Source organism: Stenella coeruleoalba, assembly GCF_951394435.1.
Source record: "Stenella coeruleoalba genome assembly, chromosome: 19".
NCBI lineage: Eukaryota > Metazoa > Chordata > Mammalia > Artiodactyla > Delphinidae > Stenella > Stenella coeruleoalba.
Genome location: NC_137165.1, coordinates 36,190,315 through 36,209,067, shown reverse-complemented (window position 1 = coordinate 36,209,067; position 18,753 = coordinate 36,190,315). Strand labels below are relative to the sequence as shown.

General features: G+C 36.9%; 1 protein-coding gene across 14 annotated transcripts in view; it reads right to left on the bottom strand.

Moving 5' to 3' along the window:
* Positions 1-18,753, bottom strand: part of MBTD1 (mbt domain containing 1) — a 66,584-nt gene that overhangs the window by 30,458 nt on the left and 17,373 nt on the right. For 6 of the 14 annotated variants that reach the window (XM_079906103.1, XM_079906102.1, XM_079906104.1 and 3 more), the window contains 4 exons: positions 10,384-10,585; positions 5,847-5,986; positions 4,462-4,576; positions 3,806-3,891 (listed from right to left, as the gene is read on the bottom strand). In XM_079906103.1, the coding sequence (XP_079762229.1) occupies positions 3,806-3,891; positions 4,462-4,576; positions 5,847-5,986; positions 10,384-10,537 (495 nt within the window). In that variant the 5' untranslated portion in view covers positions 10,538-10,585. Of the gene's footprint in view, positions 1-3,805; positions 3,892-4,461; positions 4,577-5,001; positions 5,117-5,846; positions 5,987-10,383; positions 10,586-18,753 lie in introns of those variants that run through there. The other 8 variants (XM_079906099.1, XM_079906094.1, XM_079906101.1 and 5 more) reach the window with 6 other exon arrangements.

Below are 18,753 nucleotides of genomic sequence, written 5' to 3'. Positions count from 1 at the left end.
AAGTAAAGGTGCCAGGAGAGTGGTGCACCTCAGAGGGTATGGAAATTATGCCCCTTCTCATATACCTTGCCCTACACATCTCTTCATCTGACTGTTCATCTCTTTTATTATATCCTTAATAATGAAACAGTAAACCTAAGTGTTTCCCTGAATTCTGTGAGCCATTCTAGCAAATTATCAAACCCAAGGAAGGAGCATGGGAACTCTGATTTACAGCTACCTGTCAGAAGTAGAGGTGACAATGTGGGATTTGCAACTGGTGTCTGAAGTAGGGGCAGTCTTGTGGGACTGAGTCCGTAGGTGTGGGATCTGATGCTAACTCCCGACAGACAGTGTCAGAATTGAACTAAACTGTAGGACACCCAAGCTGGTGTCAGAGAAATGCTTGATATGAGGAAACCCACACAGCTGGTATCAGCAGCACTGTGTGGTCGAGTTGTGTAAGTAAAGGGGGAGCACAGGAGGGTTTTCCTATAGGGGCTTAATTCAAAACTATGTTAAAACCCGAACAAATAAGAAAAACTGTGTGAGAAAAAGCAGGTTAAAGCCCAAAGTTGAAAATTTCAATCCAGCTACTGAAAAACGTAGCAAGAGTTTCTTCATTTATAATAAGAGATGGAGTAGATGAGCTAGATGATTTTTAAGATAACTTACAGCTTTGTGACCATATGATTTAGGATTAATTAAAAATGATATTACTTAACACCTGAAACCAACACAAAATTGTAAATAAACTATACTCCAATAAAAATTTTTTTAAAAATGGTATTAACCTAATTCAGTGGTTTCCAACCTCAGAGACTGCCAAAGAAGGGAAAGCCAAGGGTCAGGGGCCAAGGCTCCAGCCACACCACCCTACTCTTGCCAGACCAATCAGTATAACTTCCCCTTATGCTAGCTATGTTTATTAGGGAAAGCGGGAATCGTAATGCTTTAAAAAAAAAAAGTCTGAAAACTACCACCTAGATGAAATGAAAGTTGCATCAGATATACAGCAATCATAATATACAGGTTTCTAAGTAGATATATTTAATGACAACTGGGCTCCATTTACACTGATAATTATAAAAAATGTCAAACACTGTTGTAATTGAGTGATTAAGTATAAACCATTATGCACAATTACAGCAATATTCAAAGAGAATATTGTCCTATGAAATACTTTGCAGAAACTTCCCAGAAATTTAAAGACAGACCATGGAAAAGAGGAATTCTACTGAAATTCTATGGTTTAAGAACTAATCACTATCATTTTTAAGTGCTGGAAAATATATTTACCTGGGGTCCCTACTGCAAGAGGTTGAGTTACCTTAAAGAAGCAAGGCAGTCAAAGCTGTGACACCACCCCCACCCCCAAATCCTGGTTCAACCAGAACAGCTCTGTTTCCATGTACACACTGAATTTTTGTTTGTTTGTTTTTGGCGGTGCCACTGCCTTGCAAGCCGCGTGATCTAAGTTCCCCAACCAGGGATGGAACCTGGGTCCCAGCACTGAAAGCACCGGACTGCTAGGGAATTCCCAGATTGAATGTGTTAAAAACTTATGCTTGAAAAATGAATCCCCCAGGCTTCCCTGGTGGTGCAGTGGTTGAGGGTCCGCCTGCCGATGCAGGGGACAGGGGTTCGCGCCCCGGTCCGGGAAGATCGCACATGCCGCGGAGCGGCTGGGCCCGTGAGCCATGGCCGCTGAGCCTGCGCGTCCGGAGCCTGTGCTCCGTTGAAAAAAGAATCCCCTAGGAGCAGGGAAAGGCTCCCAACCTGCGCTCAAGTTGGAGACAACGCAGGTGTAGAGTGTGGAGGAAGAGGCCCCACAGATGAACCAGTGTTAGAGCAGGCATCAAGTGTTAGAAGATTAGAAGACTGATGATTCAAGGCAGGACCTTGTGCTTGCAGCTGCTCCTGGCAATAGGTTTTCTAAAGCTAAAGCCAGTAATTCTCCTTGGAGACCCCAAAAACTATCTAAGGGGGAGAACCATGAAGAGTCAACTCTAAAGGACAAAAATCAAGTATAGCACAAAGTCTGACCTCCTAAACCAAATGACTTCAAATAAAAATGCTCGTTAAGGCAACAAAGCAAACTCATTTTGTACTAAAATATATTAAGACATTAGCAGTATAAAATGTTTCCTATTTGGTAAGGAGAAGGCAGTAAAGGAAGATGAGTGGAGCAGGAAGGCACTGGGTGACAGATACCTTGCTTCTGAACGAGAAACAGGAGGTCCCACAGTATCATTATTAATCATACAGCTAAGGCTACCTGCTCTATTCTATATGATAGAATACTTTAATCTTAAAAAAGCAAAGTCAAAAAAAATCTGTTTCATTATAATAGAGATTTTCTTGCAAAGAACTTTAACATAGTATTACTATTCAAAGATACGGACATGAAATAAAATATTATACGTTTGGGACTTTGAAATGCTATTTTAAAAAATATCCTGACTACTTATATAAAATAGCTGAACATGGCTTATGATATTAAAACCTAAAAAAACAAAATATTAAAATAAAGATAGGGAAAGAGATAAAGGATACTCAGAAGGAGACAACAGACAAATGTCCCAGGAATCTGGGATGAAAGAGTTATTATAACTGAGAACTTAATCTAATTCTTATCTTCTTAGTGCCAAAAAGAACTATCTCAAGACAGGAGAGTTAAAGACTTGCTTTGTAATTCTCATGAAAGCTGCTGTTGCCATGTATTTAACGTATCTCATAAACGTGACACTACTATCAACACTACAGTAAAATATATCAGCTACTGGATACTAAGGTAAAGTATCTAAGATTCCACTTAGGCTGATTCAGATGGTCAGCATGCCACCGACCAAGGGCTTAACACCTGGACTTTTAAGAAAGAAAACTTAGCAAATGAATGAATTTGGCTTTAATTCATATTTCTACCACTGAATTAATATGTTTGGCCTTGATCAACATCCTTTATTGGACACGAATGAATTAAAATTCATTGGATTTCCACAGCAAGAACTCAAGCTCAGTTTTGTTCACATGCTATTATTTAACAGTAAACCCCTAAGTTAACAATATGTTAAGTGTACACAAAATTTCATTCATTAACTTTCTAAATTCTCTTTCCTTCTTATACATGGTCAGTAGCAGATAGAACCTTTAAATATAAATTAAGCTTACAGTAAGGTTAAAAAAAGTATTGAAGAGAATCAGATAACTGAATCAAAAGGAATGAAATCAAAAGGAAAGAATTTATCATTAGATACATTTTAAACATAACTCTCAATTACTCCAGATGTTCTGTGACACTACTTGTTAAAAAGAACATCTCCCAACAGATCATTTCAGCCCACGATACTGTATTACTAATAGTTCCTTCTTTGTTCTTGTGATTTTACATTTGAGACAAAACAAAACTGGAAGATCTTTCCTTTTCTGAATTATTAGGTCAAATCACAAAAATTTAGGTAACATATACAATGCACGGTTTCTATGAGGTTGAACCATATGACTTTGCCAATATACAACTATTTCTGATACACAAAACCAGCAATTTTATATGGTTCAACTTAATACGAAAATTGGATGAGACTAGTGGCTTTCCCCGTTTGAAACAATTTCAACTTGCAATGTCTTTATAGGAAACTTTTACTTATAAAACTTAGAGAAGTTATGTAACTATTCATAGTACAATAATTAATAAAAAAAAGAAACATTTCCATTACAACGTATAAAATAAAGACCTTCTAAGGATAAGATGATTAAATGCCATTGTGCCTTCAGATTTAAACAATGACTAAGCATTTCAACATAAGCTGAGAAATTCCATACTCACATGTTTAAAGCAGGTAACTGGAGCTGCTATAAAGCTATTGCTACTGATGTAGTTACCCCAGCTGAAACCTTCCATGGAGACTGCTACTGAAATAAAATAAATTTAGATATATTACAGTTCTCAAATTTGTAAGAAGGCTATTATTTTAAAATGTGAAATGACATAAATTTATCACCTCTGAAGAAAGTTTCTTCTATAAAGACAGAACTTCTCTAAATAAACATGAACTTTAGCATATATCATATTTGCAAACAAATAGCAGTTTAACTCTTCTATATACAACATATGCTCCTTGGGAAGTGAGGCAAGAGCTCTCCAGTTATAAGAAACAAAGAACAGCGGAGAGCAGATACCTTCAGGATAACAAATGCCGTTCTGGCTGCTCTTGTGTTTTATTCCCACGCAGCTGTTACCGTGCACTTCAATGAAATTTCTATCCAGTATCCACCACCTAATAGCACCATAACTTGTGAACACTATTCTATTCTAGAATAATTTACTGAAACCAAAACCACTACCAGGAAGCCCAGTGTCATAATGTGCAAATACAGTACACAAATAGCTTAGTTAACAGAATCCAAAATTAAAATGTTATTAATTAAAACTAGATGAATCAGTACCAAATATTTCACCTCCACTACATTCACCCATATTACCTGATTTAGTCTTTGCTTGATTTTGCAAGGTAGCTTGATACTGAGCATATGCAGCTAGTTTAGCAACTAAAGGTTGTTTCTGAAGAACTTTTGCTTTCTTTGTTGGAGGCTTACCCTAAAACAAGAAGAGTTAAGTAAATAGGATTCTTTCTCATCCTCCCACCCCCAAATCTGAAAACTAACTCGATTGCATACTACTCATTCTGCTTAAGTAAACATCGAGGGTTTAGAAAATTATTAAAGCAGAGGAAACATACAAGGAATTTTAACATGAGAAATGTTTTCTGGAGTTCTGCTACAATGTAGATACGTAATATGGGTAGCAGAGCTGGCACAGACTAAAATAGCAATATGCAAATTAATATGTTAATAAAAAATTATATCCCATAAGATGTTAAAATATAGGCTGTGGTGGATAATTCATTCCTTCTTGTACTAGATAAAACCAGTGGTTATTCACTCATGCAGGTTGCCAAGCATTGCTATTCATATAAGAAAAGATAACTTAATGTTTAAAGAGCAAGTGACTGAGGTTTATACCTTTAGCGCTAACGCAAAAGATCAATGACAAAATGATCATGGGCCAAATTCAGTGTGACAAACTGCCATCCATTTGGGTACAGACCATTGCTCAGGATCTTTAGGTACTGTCTATCTGAAATATAGAAATACATCTAAGTGATGTATTTCCTTGATCTGGGGAATTTAAATAATCCTCTCAGCGCTATGTAATGATCACAATAAGGTAAAGAAGAATATGAAAAATGTGATCATTCAAATAAAATATATTACAAATATCAGTTACGTGATGCCTTTAAAAAGTAGTTTATATGCTACAATAGTAATAACTTAGTCAAATGGTCAAATCTCCAGTCATTTTGTAGGCACTGACGTGCATTTACAGAAAGATGATTTGCCTTTTGTATTATGAATTTTTCCAAAAAGTTAGTTGGATTAACCAAATACACTTGGTCAAGGTATCAAATGGGTTACAATCAAAAATACAAACCAAAGATGATGGAAAAATAAAACCAAAGGGTAAATCATTCCCCCTCCCAACACTGAAAGTTTCTACTTTGATGTTAACTCCAAAGAAAATCAGGGGGAAAAGTGGCTTCAATTCATATATATCTAAAGATGTTTATTACATCTATACTTATTTAGAAAAAAGACACAAACAAGTCATAGTTTATTTTGGATAGTATGCCTTCTCTATTTATAACAGCTACTCAATTTTATAGAATGAACATATTTCTTTAAATTGTGGGGTATAAAATGATAACTGGCCAATTGGGCAAAGGTGAAGTGCAACGAATCACAATCAAATGACAGATAAACAGTGAAAGCCATAGATATAACAGATATAAAGAATAAGGTTTCTGTACCGTTACCTGAAGTCTGGCCAAAATGCTTGCCTTCTTGGAGTTTGACGAGTAACTTCTTGAACATGAAACACTGCAGAAACGCTTTGTTTTAGAGTAAAAAGCATCTCGCACACCAACCATCCCACACATTTCGCAGGTAGCTAATTAACAAAAACACTGGTGTTATGATCATATAATAAAACCAATTTTCATCTAACAGTTTAATAATTTCTCCAATTATCTAAAGGTTTTAATTTAAAAAATTTCTTTAAAGCAGATAGAAAATTTCTTCTATCTGATACATAAATGATATAAAAACCTAATAAAAGGTAGGGGAAAGACTGGAATGATACCACAGCTACAGGCTCCAGAAGGTCTGACAATAGCTTAAGGTCTGAAAGGGCTTTAAAAAGGGTCAAAAGACTCACAAACAAATATAAGTTAGATTCAACTAACATTTCCTTAGTGCTCACCTTGTGCCAGACATTATAAGCTCTGATGTTTGAAAGGATTATAAACAAAAGATTAAAAAAAGTGCAACACAACTGAAGATTAATACAAAGTGCAGCACAGGTCTTTAAAATACTGTAAAGACTGAAACATAAAAATGGCCAACTCAGAAAAATGCTAAAGGCAATATGAGGATTCTCTCAAGTTATATTCAGGAGACGAGAGAAACAGGATAGGTTCAAAGCTTGAAGTACGTGCACTATTATTAACTGATAATAGAGGGCAACAAAACTCTAACCACTAGTGGGTCTCTTTTGTAAACTAGCATAATGGACAATAATTTGAAAGGCAGAATTAGAAGAACAGGGTAGTAAGAAGTGAAGCTCAAAAAAGATACATAGGTTGTGGGATTGCTGAATTACATAACAGTTCTATTTTTAAATTTTTGAGGAATCACCATACTGTTTTCAATATGGCTATACCAATTTACATTACCACCAAGAGTTTATAAGACTTCCCTTTTTCCACATCCTCCTCAACATTTGTTATCTCTTGTCTTTTTGATACTAGCCATCCTAACAGGTATGAGGTGATATCTCATTGTGGTTTTGATCTTCATTTCCCTGATGATTAGTGATGTTGAGCACATTTTCCTGTACTATTGGCCATTTGCATGTCTTTTTTGGAAAAATGTCTATTCAGGTCCTTTGTCCATTTTTAAATTGGATTATTTGCTTTTTTGGCTATTGAGTTGTATAAGTCCTTTATATATTTTGGATATTAACCCCTTATCAAATATATGGTTTACAAATATTTTCTCCCACTCTGTAGGTTGCCTTTTCAATTTACTGTTTCCTTTGCTGAGCAGAACCTCTTTAGTTTAATGTAACCTCACTGCTTATTTTAGCTTTTGTTGCCTTGTGCTTTTGGTGTCTTATCCAAGAAATCACTGCTAAGACCAACGTCAAGGAGCTTCTTTCTTATGTTTTCTTCTAGGAGTTTTATAGTTTCAGGTCTTACATTTAAGTCTTTAATCCATTTTCAAGTTAATTTTTGTGAGTGGTATAAGATAGGGGTCCAGTTTTTCTTTTGCACGTGGATATCAAATTTCCCAACACCATTTACTGAAAAGACTATCCTTTCCCCATTGTGTGTTCTTGTTGCCCTTATCAAAAATTAGTTGACTGCAACTCAGTATCTCAAAGAGATATCTGCCCTCCCATGTTCATTGTAGCATTATTCACAATAGCCAAGTTATGGAAACACACTAAACGTCTTTTGATGGATGAGTGGATTAAAAAAAAAATGTGGTATATATCTATATATAGACAGATAGATATGGTATCCATATATATGGAATATTATTCATTAAATTGGAATATTATTCATTATAATTGAGTATTATTCAGCCATAAAAAGAAGGAAATATTGTCATTTCTGACAACATGGACAAAACTGGAGGGGATTATGCTAAGTGAAATAAGCCAGAAAGAGAAGGACAAATAGTGTATGGTATCACTTATATGTGGAAACTTAAAAAAAGAAAGCCCATTTCATAGAATGGTGGTTGCCAGGGGTACAAATTTTCAGTTATAAAAAGAATAAGTTGTGAGGATCTAATGTGCAGCATGGTGACTATAGTTAATAACACTACTGTATCGTATACTTGGAAGTTGCTGAGAGTGGATCTTGTGCTCACACCGCACGCACGCACGCACGCACGCACACACACACTCAGTTAACTTTGTGAGGTGACAGATGTGTTAATTATCTTGATCTTGGTAATCATTCCACTGTATCCGTGTATATCAAATCACCACATTTATAGACATTTATACATTTAAACATATACAATTATATTTGTCAATTATTCCTCAGTAAAGTTGGGGGGAAAAGATAACAGAGCAAACAACTATGTTGTTGAGTGGGTTGAGTGGGTTCAAATCTCCATCTAAACAGTTATTACTGGAGGAACTTACAGTTTAACCAGTAAGTTCTCATAACAAATTATGAGAAATCATGGAAAAAATGTAAGAAGCCAAGGATAAGAGATAAACAAAGGGTGTCTAAGGGAAAAAAAGCCTGAATGATTTTCTGTTGTAAAAATTCTAGAACAGATTATTTAAAAGGTTTGTGGATCATCTACGTAAAAAAAAAAAAGCGATCCCAAGGGGACAGTATATCTTTTCCAAGAACTAAACATGTCAAACTAGAATTCTCATGACCAGGATGTAAGCTCCACCAGGGAGTTTATTCTATATTGTTTCTATTTGTATCTGTAAAACAGAGTCTGGCACATATAAAGCTCCCTTTTGTTATAAGATTACCAGACTGGTATATCATAACTAAACCACGACAAGATGTATATTAACAGGAGTTAACACATTTGATAAAATCTCTCATGTAGCTTTGTCAGTAAGGATTGAGAAATTCAAGCTGAAGTAGAAAACACCTAGGTAGGTTTTAACTGGTTGGATGACTACACCTAGTGAGTCCTGATAAGTGAAGTTAAGTTCTTTGATATGATCTGCAGGACTCTGTACCAGGGCCTTCGATGCTCAACGTTTTAATCAAAAGACTAGAATATAGGGCTTCCCTGGTGGTGCAGAGGTTAAGAGTCCACCTGCCAATGCAGGGGACACGGGTTCGAGCCCTGGTCCGGGAAGATCCCACTTGCCGCAGAGCAACTAAGCCCGTGTGCCACAACTACTGAGCCTGTGCTCTAGAGCCCGTGAACCACAACTACTGAGCCCGAGTGCCACAACTACTGAAGCCCCCGCGCCTAGAGCCCGTGCTCCACAACAAGAGAAGCCACCCAATGAGAAGCCCGCGCACCACAACGAAGAGGAGCCCCCGCTCGCCGCAACTAGAGAAAAGCCCACGCGCAGCAGCAAAGACCCAACACAGCCAAAAAAAAAAGTACCAATGTCATTAAAGGCCAAAGGAAACTAATTAAAAAAAAAAAAAAGACTAGAATATGACTTACAGGGCATTATTATCAAATCTGCAAATGACGATCAGATGACACTGCATTCAACATTAGATGAAAGAATTAGGAATAAAATATTTCTAAGACCAAAATTTAGTAAGAAAAAGGTTACATGGAGAGTTTTAAAGTCTTAACACCTTGGGTTTAAAAAATCAACTGCAAAAGCGCAAGACTGATTTAAATTGGCCTAGTTCATGTGGTTTCAGTTATTTGCAAATTCAGTATTAGTTTTAAAAAAGTTAAAGCAATTTTGGTGGCCTGAATGGAAACACAGTGTCATAAAAAAAGGAGATAAAAGCTGAACTACCTTCTGTCCTAATCACACAGGGTGACCAACTATTTGCCTGAGGTCCTTTTCCAGGATGTGGGACATTTAATCCTAAAACCAGGACAGTCTCAGGCAAGACAAGTTGTCACCCTACTACCACATAATCTGAAGTATTCCCAGAAGAAAGTGAGCAGGATACTGATGAATTAAATCATTGATGCTGAGAAATGACTGAAGCAATTAGGTTTACTTAGTGTGTCCTAGAGACACCCTAGAAATAAGTGTTGTAATGTGATGGGAAGAGATGTCTTTGTTACAGGGATTAGAATCATTCTGTGTACCTTTAAAAATCAAAATTAAGACCAAAAGACAAAGTTAGAGCAAGGATAATTTTGGTTCAATATAAAGGATATTCTGGTAATTAGAGATACCCTATAGCCAAAGTGTTAAAACAGAAAACTTATAAGGAATCGTTAAAGAGAAGGGAGACTTAACCTTGAAAGTCTCTTTCAACTCTGTAAGTCTATTATCTTACACACTTCCAATTACATAGGGATTTATTATTTAATTATGGAACTTAAGTCCCATTAAGTTTCTCAGCTGCTTTTGTTTTCATTTTTTTCTACTTGTTTTCTACCAGCAGGTGGTAGGTATGCAAAATAAAGAGATCTAACACAAACCCAGTGATCTTATCTAGAACTATAAGTTTCAGACTGTGTTTCTTCAAACTGTTCTTTAAAAATTCTAAGGGAAATGACAGGAGAAATAGAATCAAAACATACCCTCAAGTATAAAGTGTGTAACAGGTAAAGGCTGTTCACCTGAGCTGAAGTATATATCTCCATACTCACCCATGCCAGATTTACCATCTGGGTATGTGTACACTTGGCCATTGTTTTTGATAATTGGCAGATTAGAAGGTAAAGGAGCAACTTCCTCTTCACTCTCCTCAGAGCTGGAGCTGCTACTCGTGTCCTCACTGCAGCTATCATAACCGTCAAACATCCCGAAAGAGTCTCTTCTTTTCCTTTCGGATCGTGAAGAATGTTCAGTCTTAAAAGTAGAAGAAATCAGTAACACATGACACAGCACTCATGTACACTACCTAAAAGACCTTAGCTCAAATTGTGATAAATGAGATTTGAAAAATGAAAATCTAGCCCTGAGAATTGATCATTTTATTTTATAATGAAAAGCTAAATGTTTGAGGAGGATGCAGTGGCCAGATCACCAGGGCCCTTGAAGGCTAGGTTAAAGTTTGATATATTTTCTTCCTGAGGGCAACATAAAGACACTATGAAATATTTATCACAATGCCTGGAATATACATTTAGTAAACACTGGCTGGAATTCTAAATCCTAATAAATTCATACACCCTAACTCCATACAGAGATGATCTTTTACATCCAGAGTTTTCATATAAGTTTGTCGTCCACTTTATAGTCAGCTTGGTTAGCAGCTATTTACTGATCCTGAAATGTCAACACAGAGTATCTTATTCTGACTCAACTTGTTAGAGAATATAAACTTAAAATTTCAGGGACCCAATGATTACAAACATTTTGGTTTCAATAAGTATAGGCTATTAACATTTAAAAAAACGTATTATGGTCAAATACATTTGGGAAATTTTCCTTACTTCAAAGCCCTCTTCGAACCCTTAAGATGCTTGTGAACATTACAATAATTTAAGAGGTATATATAGTATGCAGTGTTTTCCAAAGCATCTTTTTTTTTTTTTCTTTTGGTACGCGGGCCTCTCACTGCTGTGGCCTCTCCCGTGTGGAGCACAGGCTCCGGAGGCGCAGGCTCAGCGGCCATGGCTCATGGGCCCAGCCGCTCTGCGGCATGTGGGATCTTCCCAGACTGGGGCACGAACCCATGTCCCCTGCATCGGCAGGTGGACTCTCAACCACTGCGCCACCAGGGAAGCCCCCAAAGCATCTTTAAGGACTAATGTTCTAGAGAAATGTTCTCTATATCAGACCAAAGCCACTGAGGGGGCTGCAACTTCAATATAAGTTGTAAAATGGGTGGGAAAAAAACTGACTACATGTAGGGAGTTCCCTGGTGGCCTAAGTGTTAGGATTCCAGGCTTTCACTGCGGTGGCCCGGGTTCAATTCCTGGTCAGGCAATTGAGATCCCACAAGCTGCACAGCTCGGGGACCTACAAAGGAGCCTTTTTGTCCGTGCTCTGGGTGGAGAGGCTTCTCTGGGATTTTGCAACCAAAGACCTGAGGTTATAACTTATCCTACCCTAGATGGTCAGAAAATTCCCATGTCAAGAAATTAAAGTGGTTCTAGGATACCAGTGCCCCTTGACACCCAGAAAAAGCAATCCTAAATCATTTCAGAAATAATCACCTACAATTCCGGCCTTTCAGCATTTCCACAGATTTTTATCAAATATCAGTACACAATCAAATATCAAACACACAATAAGCGGTCCACCGCAAGCGTCAGCAGAAATAGATTAGATATCCCAAATAGTTAGGCACTGGAATTGCCAGAGACAGAATATAAAATAACCATACAAGAACTAAGAAGAAATAAAAAATGTAATTGAAAAAGGAACAGAGAATACAATCAGAAAGAACCAAATGTTATTTCTGTAAATGAAAAATACAATTGCTGTAATTTAAAAAAAAAACACAAAAAACCCTAAATGGATTAGACATGCCTAAAAAATAATTGGGGAAATGGAAGATAAACATTAAGAAAGAACCCAAAACAGCAAAGAACAGAAACATAGAAACTAAGAGGTTAAAAGAGCACTGAATGTAAAGATCTAATAATAAATGTCAATAAGAGTTCTCAAAGGAGATGGACTTCCCTAGTGGCGCAGTGGTTAGGCATCCACCTGCCAATGCAGGGGACATGGGTTCGAGCCCTGATCTGGGAAGATCCCACATGCTGCAGAGCAACTAAGCCTGTGTGCCACAACTACTGAGCCTGTGCTCTAGAGCCCGTGAACCACAACTACTGAGCCCGAGTGCCACAACTACTGAAGCCCTCGTGCCTAGAGCCTGTGCTCCACAACAAGAGAAGACACTGCAACGAGAAGCTCGCACAGGGTAACGAAGAGTAGCCCTTGCTCGCTGCAACTGGAGAAAGCCCGCATGCAGCAATGAAGCCCCAACACAGCCAAAAATAAATAATAAATAAATAAATTTATATATATAAAAAAAAATTCTCAAAGGAGAGGCTATGGAGAATGGAAAAAGGTAAAGCTGAATGAGATACTGGCTGAAAATTTTGAAGAAATAACAAAAACATGAATTCACAGATAGAACTACAATATATGTTAAGCACTACAATATATGTTAAGCACAACAAAAAGATATCCACATCTAAACAGATCACAGTAAAAGTGCAGGAGACCAGAGAGATTTTAAAAGTAACCAATCACAACAGTGAATCTCACTAGTCAACAAGCCCAATTTAGGCACATTTAGTCCCATCAGCTGCTTAGTAACTAACCATTAAATATGAATAAACAGGCAAGGATTACCAGTCATTTGTGAAAGGCCTCTTAAAAATGTGGAAGACCAGGAACTTCCCTGGTGGTCCAGTGGTTAAGACTCCTCGCTCCCAAGGCAGGGTACCTGGGTTCGAGCCCTGGTCGATCCCTGGTCGGGGAACTAAGATCCCACATACTGCAACTAAGCACTTGCGCTGCAACTATTGAGCCTGCGCACCTCAATGAAGAGCCCATGTGCCGCAATGAAGACCCAGTACAGTCAAATTAATTAATTAATTTTTAAATTAAAAAAATTAATTTAAAAAATGTGAAAGACCAAAACAAATCTTCAGAAAAAAGAATCTACAGGAAATAGAAGTAATACAGGGAGCAAAAGAAAACTTCAAAAAAAAAATTCTTCAGAGAAATATAATAATAGGATGCTATCAGTGAACAAGACAGATCTTGGAATTTAAAAAACAGAAGAGGCAAAAAAATTAATACATGGATAGTAAAATCAAGGAAATCTTTCAAAAAGCATGTGTGTATGTATATACATGAGACAAATAGGTAGATAATAAAAGAGAAAAGATAAAAGTTAAATACAGAAGATACAAAATCCAAAGAATAGAGATACTGAAGAAAGAAAACAGATAGGAACAGAGAAAAAAATACAACAACAACAAGAATTCCAGGATCAAAAGACAGAGTTCCTATACTGAAGGGACCACGCAAGCCCAGCTTAATGACTTAAAAAAAACCAAACTATACCAAGGTACATCCTTATAAAAATTACAGAACTTTGCCATACTAAAAGCTTCAAGAAAAACACTATATCACACAAAAAGAGAAGGGAATTAGGATATCAGTGGGTTTCTCAATGACAAGATTAACAAAAGTAATGCCCTCAAACTTCTAAAGGAAAAAAATTCTTATCAGAAAAGCTATACTCGAAGCTCCAAGTGAAAATCAACTAACTAAAAAACAAACAAACAAAAAGAAGAAAAAAAAGAAATAGCTGGTTAAGGAAAAAAATTCTTATCATAAAATCTATACTCATGCTTCTACTGCAGGGGGCACGGGTTTGATCCCTGGTAGGGGAACTAGGATCCTGTATGCTGTGTGGCCCAGCCAAAAAAAAGAAATTTAATTATGAAAATCTGGATGTTTTCCCATTAAGACTGGGAGTTTATATATTTTCTTTTGCCATTTTAATTCAATATTGTACTAGAAATTCTAGCCAGCGCAATAAGAAAAAAAAAGTACAGAAATAAATAAAAGAATCCAGATTGTAAAGAAGTAAATTTAACTAAATCTTTATTCCCAGACATCATGATTGTAGAAAATCTGATGGAATATACAGTAAGTGTTGGGCTAATAAGTGTTTAGCAAGGATGCAGGACAAAATATCAGTACAGGAAAATCAGCTGCATTTCTATATACTAGCAACAAAACTCCAGAAATTGAAATTTCTGGAGTTCAATTTCTGGAAATAAAAAAATACCACTCACAATAGCATCAAAAAGTATGAAATAATTGGGGATAAATCTGGCAAAAGATATGCAAGACCAATACCATGAAAACTACTAAATGTTCCTGAAAGGGTTAAAGAAAGATCTAAATAAATGGAGAGATTTACTGTGTTCACAGATTAGAAGAATAAATATTGTTAAAATGCCAATTCTTCCCAAGTTGATTTATAGATCCAACACAATTGTAATCAAGGGACTTCCCTGGTGGTCCAGTGGTTAAGAATCTGTGCTTCCACTTCAGGGGGCAGGGGTTCAATCCCTGCTGGGGAACTAAGATTCTACATGTTACATGGAGTGGCCAAACAAACCAACCCCGAAAAACACAACGTAATCAAAACACAGAACATTTGGGGGTAGAAATTGACAAGCTGAATCTAAAATTCATATGGAACTGCAAGGGCCTAGAATAGCCAAAACAAATTTGAGAAGAACAAAGTTCAAAGACTTAAGCTTCCTGACTCCAAGATGTATGCTGAAGCTACTCTAATCAAGGCAGTGGAATTTTGACATAAAGACCAACAAATAGATCAAAAGAAATAGACCCATACATATATGGTCAATTGATTTTTTTTCACAAGTGTGAAAAGGCAATTCAGTGGAGAAAATATAGTCTTCTCAACAAAAGGTGCTGGAACAAGCAGATAACCATATGCAAAAAAAAAAAAAAAAGAGACTGGGATCTATACGTTATATCATAAACAAAACGTAACTCAAAATGGATCACAGGGAATTCCCTGGTGGTCCAGTGGTTAGGACTTGGCAATTTCACTGCTGTGGCCTGGGTTCAATCCCTGGTTGGGGAACTAAGATCCCACAAGCCACACGGCATGGCCAAAAACAAAAACAAAACGGATCACAGACCTAAAAGTAAGAGCTAAAACTAAAAACTTCCAGAAAGAAAACTGGAAAAAAACATTCACGATGTTAGGTTAGGTATTAAAAAGTTTTTGGATATGACATCAAGAGTATGACCCATTAAAGGAAAAATTGATCACTAAACTTAATCAAAATTTAAAACTTCTGGTCTTTGAAAGACACTATTAGGAGAATAAAACAAGCCACAGACTGGAAAACAATATTTACAAATCATATACCTGATAAAGGATTTGTATCCAGGACATACAAAGAACCGTCAAAACTCAGTAACTTAAACAACATAATTTAAAAAAAACAAAAAACAGGCAAAGATCTAAAGAGAATTCACAAAGAAGCTACATGGACGGCAAATAAGGACATGAATACATGTTCAACATCATTGGTCATTAGGAAATTACAAATTAAAATCACAAGATGTTCTTATGCATCTATTAGAATGGCCAAACAAACCCACAGCCCTCTATGGTCTGTGCAGCAAATGGAACTCTCATATACTGAAGATGGGAATGTAAAATGGTACAAGCACTTTGGAGAACACGCAGTTTTAAATACAGTGTTAAATAAGACGTGCTAAATATACACCGCCTACGATCCATTCCACTCCTGGGTATTTATTTAAGAAAAATGAAAGCTTAAGTCCATACAAAGACATATATATGAATGATCATAATAGCTCAAAACTGGAAATACCCAAATGTCCATCAAAAAGTAAATGAATAAACAAATTGTGGTACATCCATACAATGATTCCATTTTGCTACTTGGCAATAAAAAGGAATTAATTTTTGACACACACAACAGCGATAATCTCACAATAATTATGCTGAGCGAAAACCATACCAAAAAAAAAAAAAGAACACAAGCTGCATGATTTCATTTTTATAAAACTTTAGAAAATGCAAACTAATGTATAGTGACAGAAAACATATCAGTAAGTTACCTGGGGAAGGGATGGGCCAGGGGTGGGGAAGAGGTTATAAAGGATCATGAAGAAACTTTTGGGGATTATGGACAGCTTCTGTATCTTGACTGTGGTGATGGTTTCACGAGTGTTATATTTGTCAAAACTTATTAAATTGTACACTTTAAAGTTTTAAATCTCGTGTCAATTTTACTTCAAGAAAGTTGTTAAAAAAATCTATATCCTGTCAATCTATCAGCCACGTATAATGGTTGGATAAAGATGTTTTCAGATAGGCCAAGTCTCAAAAAACTTAGATCCCATGTTCACTTTTACTCAGGAGATGTGCTTCATTATAACATCAAAGTAACGAAGAAAGAGAAAGATCCAACAGAGGACAGGGAATTCCCAAGACAATGATAAAAGGGACGTCCTCGGATGACAGCTGTACAGGAGGCCTACAAAGCAACCAGACTATACTGGAGGAGGATGGCCGATGGCAGCTCCAGGATAAAAATAAAACTTTGTGTTTGACAGAGTTTGTTGGAGGATTTAGGAACAAGGCAATACACACTTTTAATAGTGTTAAATGATTAAACGAAAAAATATGAGACAGTTGTTAACTCCAGGAAAAGAAGTTATATCAAAAAGGAACAAAGGGAAGGCTTCCCTGGTGGCGCAGTGGTTGAGAGTCCGCCTGCCGATGCAGGGGACATGGGTTCGTGCCCTGGTCCGGGAAGATCCCACATGCCGCGGAGCGGCTGGGCCCGTGAGCCATGGCCGCTGAGCCTGTGCGTCCAGAGCCCGTGCTCCACAACGGAAGAGGCCACAACAGTGAGAGGCCCGCGTACCGCAAAAAAAACAAACAAACAAACAAACAAAAAGGAACAAAGGAAGTTCCCTGGTGGCCTAGTGGTTAGGATTCTGGGCTTTCACTGCCGTAGTCTGGGTTCAATCCAGTGACCGGGCTGAGCAGCCGTAAACATTATCATATAAACACTAATGATTTAACTTATGAAGTGGATAGGTATAAAGATATAGTGATTCCTCATTTCCCCATGAGATTAAAAATAACAAGAAGTGAGTTTTTTGATCAACTTGAATAAAAAGTTTGGAGGATAGAGATAAAAAGGGCGAATGTCAACTTATATTTATTGCCTGGGTTATAAATTTTTTCCATAAAGCTTAACTTATTAAACTTAAATGACTAAATGACTACTCTTTATTATAAGATTATGTCCCCCCTTAAGAATGGTAATAGACGGCTATTTTTGCAAAATATTTCATCTTTACTTACAAATGATTTACAATGTATATAGTTCCAATAGATTTACAGAAAAGTTGAAAATACAGCGATTTCCCATATTATACCTGTTTCCCTATTAATATCTTATGTTAATATTGTACATTTGTTAATTAATGAACTAAAATTGATATGTTATTTAACTAAGTCTATATATACTTTATTCAAATTTCCTTCATTTTTACCCTATGTTCTTCTTCTGTTCCAAGATCCCACACTACATTTAGTTGTTAGATTTACTTAAGCTCCTCTGGGCTGTGAAAATTCCTCAGATTTTCCTGGTTTCTGGTGACCTTGACAATTGAGGAGTACTGGTCAGGTATTTTGTTGAACGTCGCTTCTACTGAATTTGTCTCATATCCTCATGATTAGACTGGGGATACATCCTGTCAACATAACTTATCCCTGTTGATGTTGACCTTGATTACTTGCCAGAATTATTCTTTTAAAATAAATAAATTTATTTATTTATTTATGGCTGTGTTGGGTCTTCATCGCTGCATGTGGCCCTTCTCTAGTTGCGGTGAGTGGGGTCTACTCTCCGTTGCAGTGCGCGGGCTTCTCATTGCGGTGGCTTCTCTTGTCGTGGAGCGTGGGCTCTAGGTGCGCGGGCTTTAGTAGTTGCAGCACTCGGGCTCAGTAGTTGTGGCTCATGGGCTTAGTTGCTCCGCGGCATGTCGGATCTTCCCGGACAAGGGATTGAACCTGCGCCCCCTGCATCGGCAGACGGATTCTTAACCACTGCACCATCAGGGAAGTCCCACTTGCCTGAAGAATTATTTGGCAGTTTTTTTTCCTATAAAATTACTCTTCACCTCTCTCCATACTGTACTCTTTGGAAGGAAATAACTATTCGAAGCCCATGCTCAAGGAGTGGGGAATTAAGCACCCCCTCTTTTTCAAAAAATTTATTAAAAAAAATAAAGTAGCACTCTTAAACAAATTAATTAAATGAAGTAGCACTCTTCACCCCATTATTTCTCATTTCAGTATCCTGTTTGTTTCTTTCAGAGAATTTATTATGAATTCGATTTTAAGATTTTTCTGTGCACTTAATTTTTTACCTATCTTCTCTGAACTGTATTTCTGTCTTGTTCACAATATTCTCAGAGATCAGCATTGCAGGACTCAAATATTTGTTGTCTCT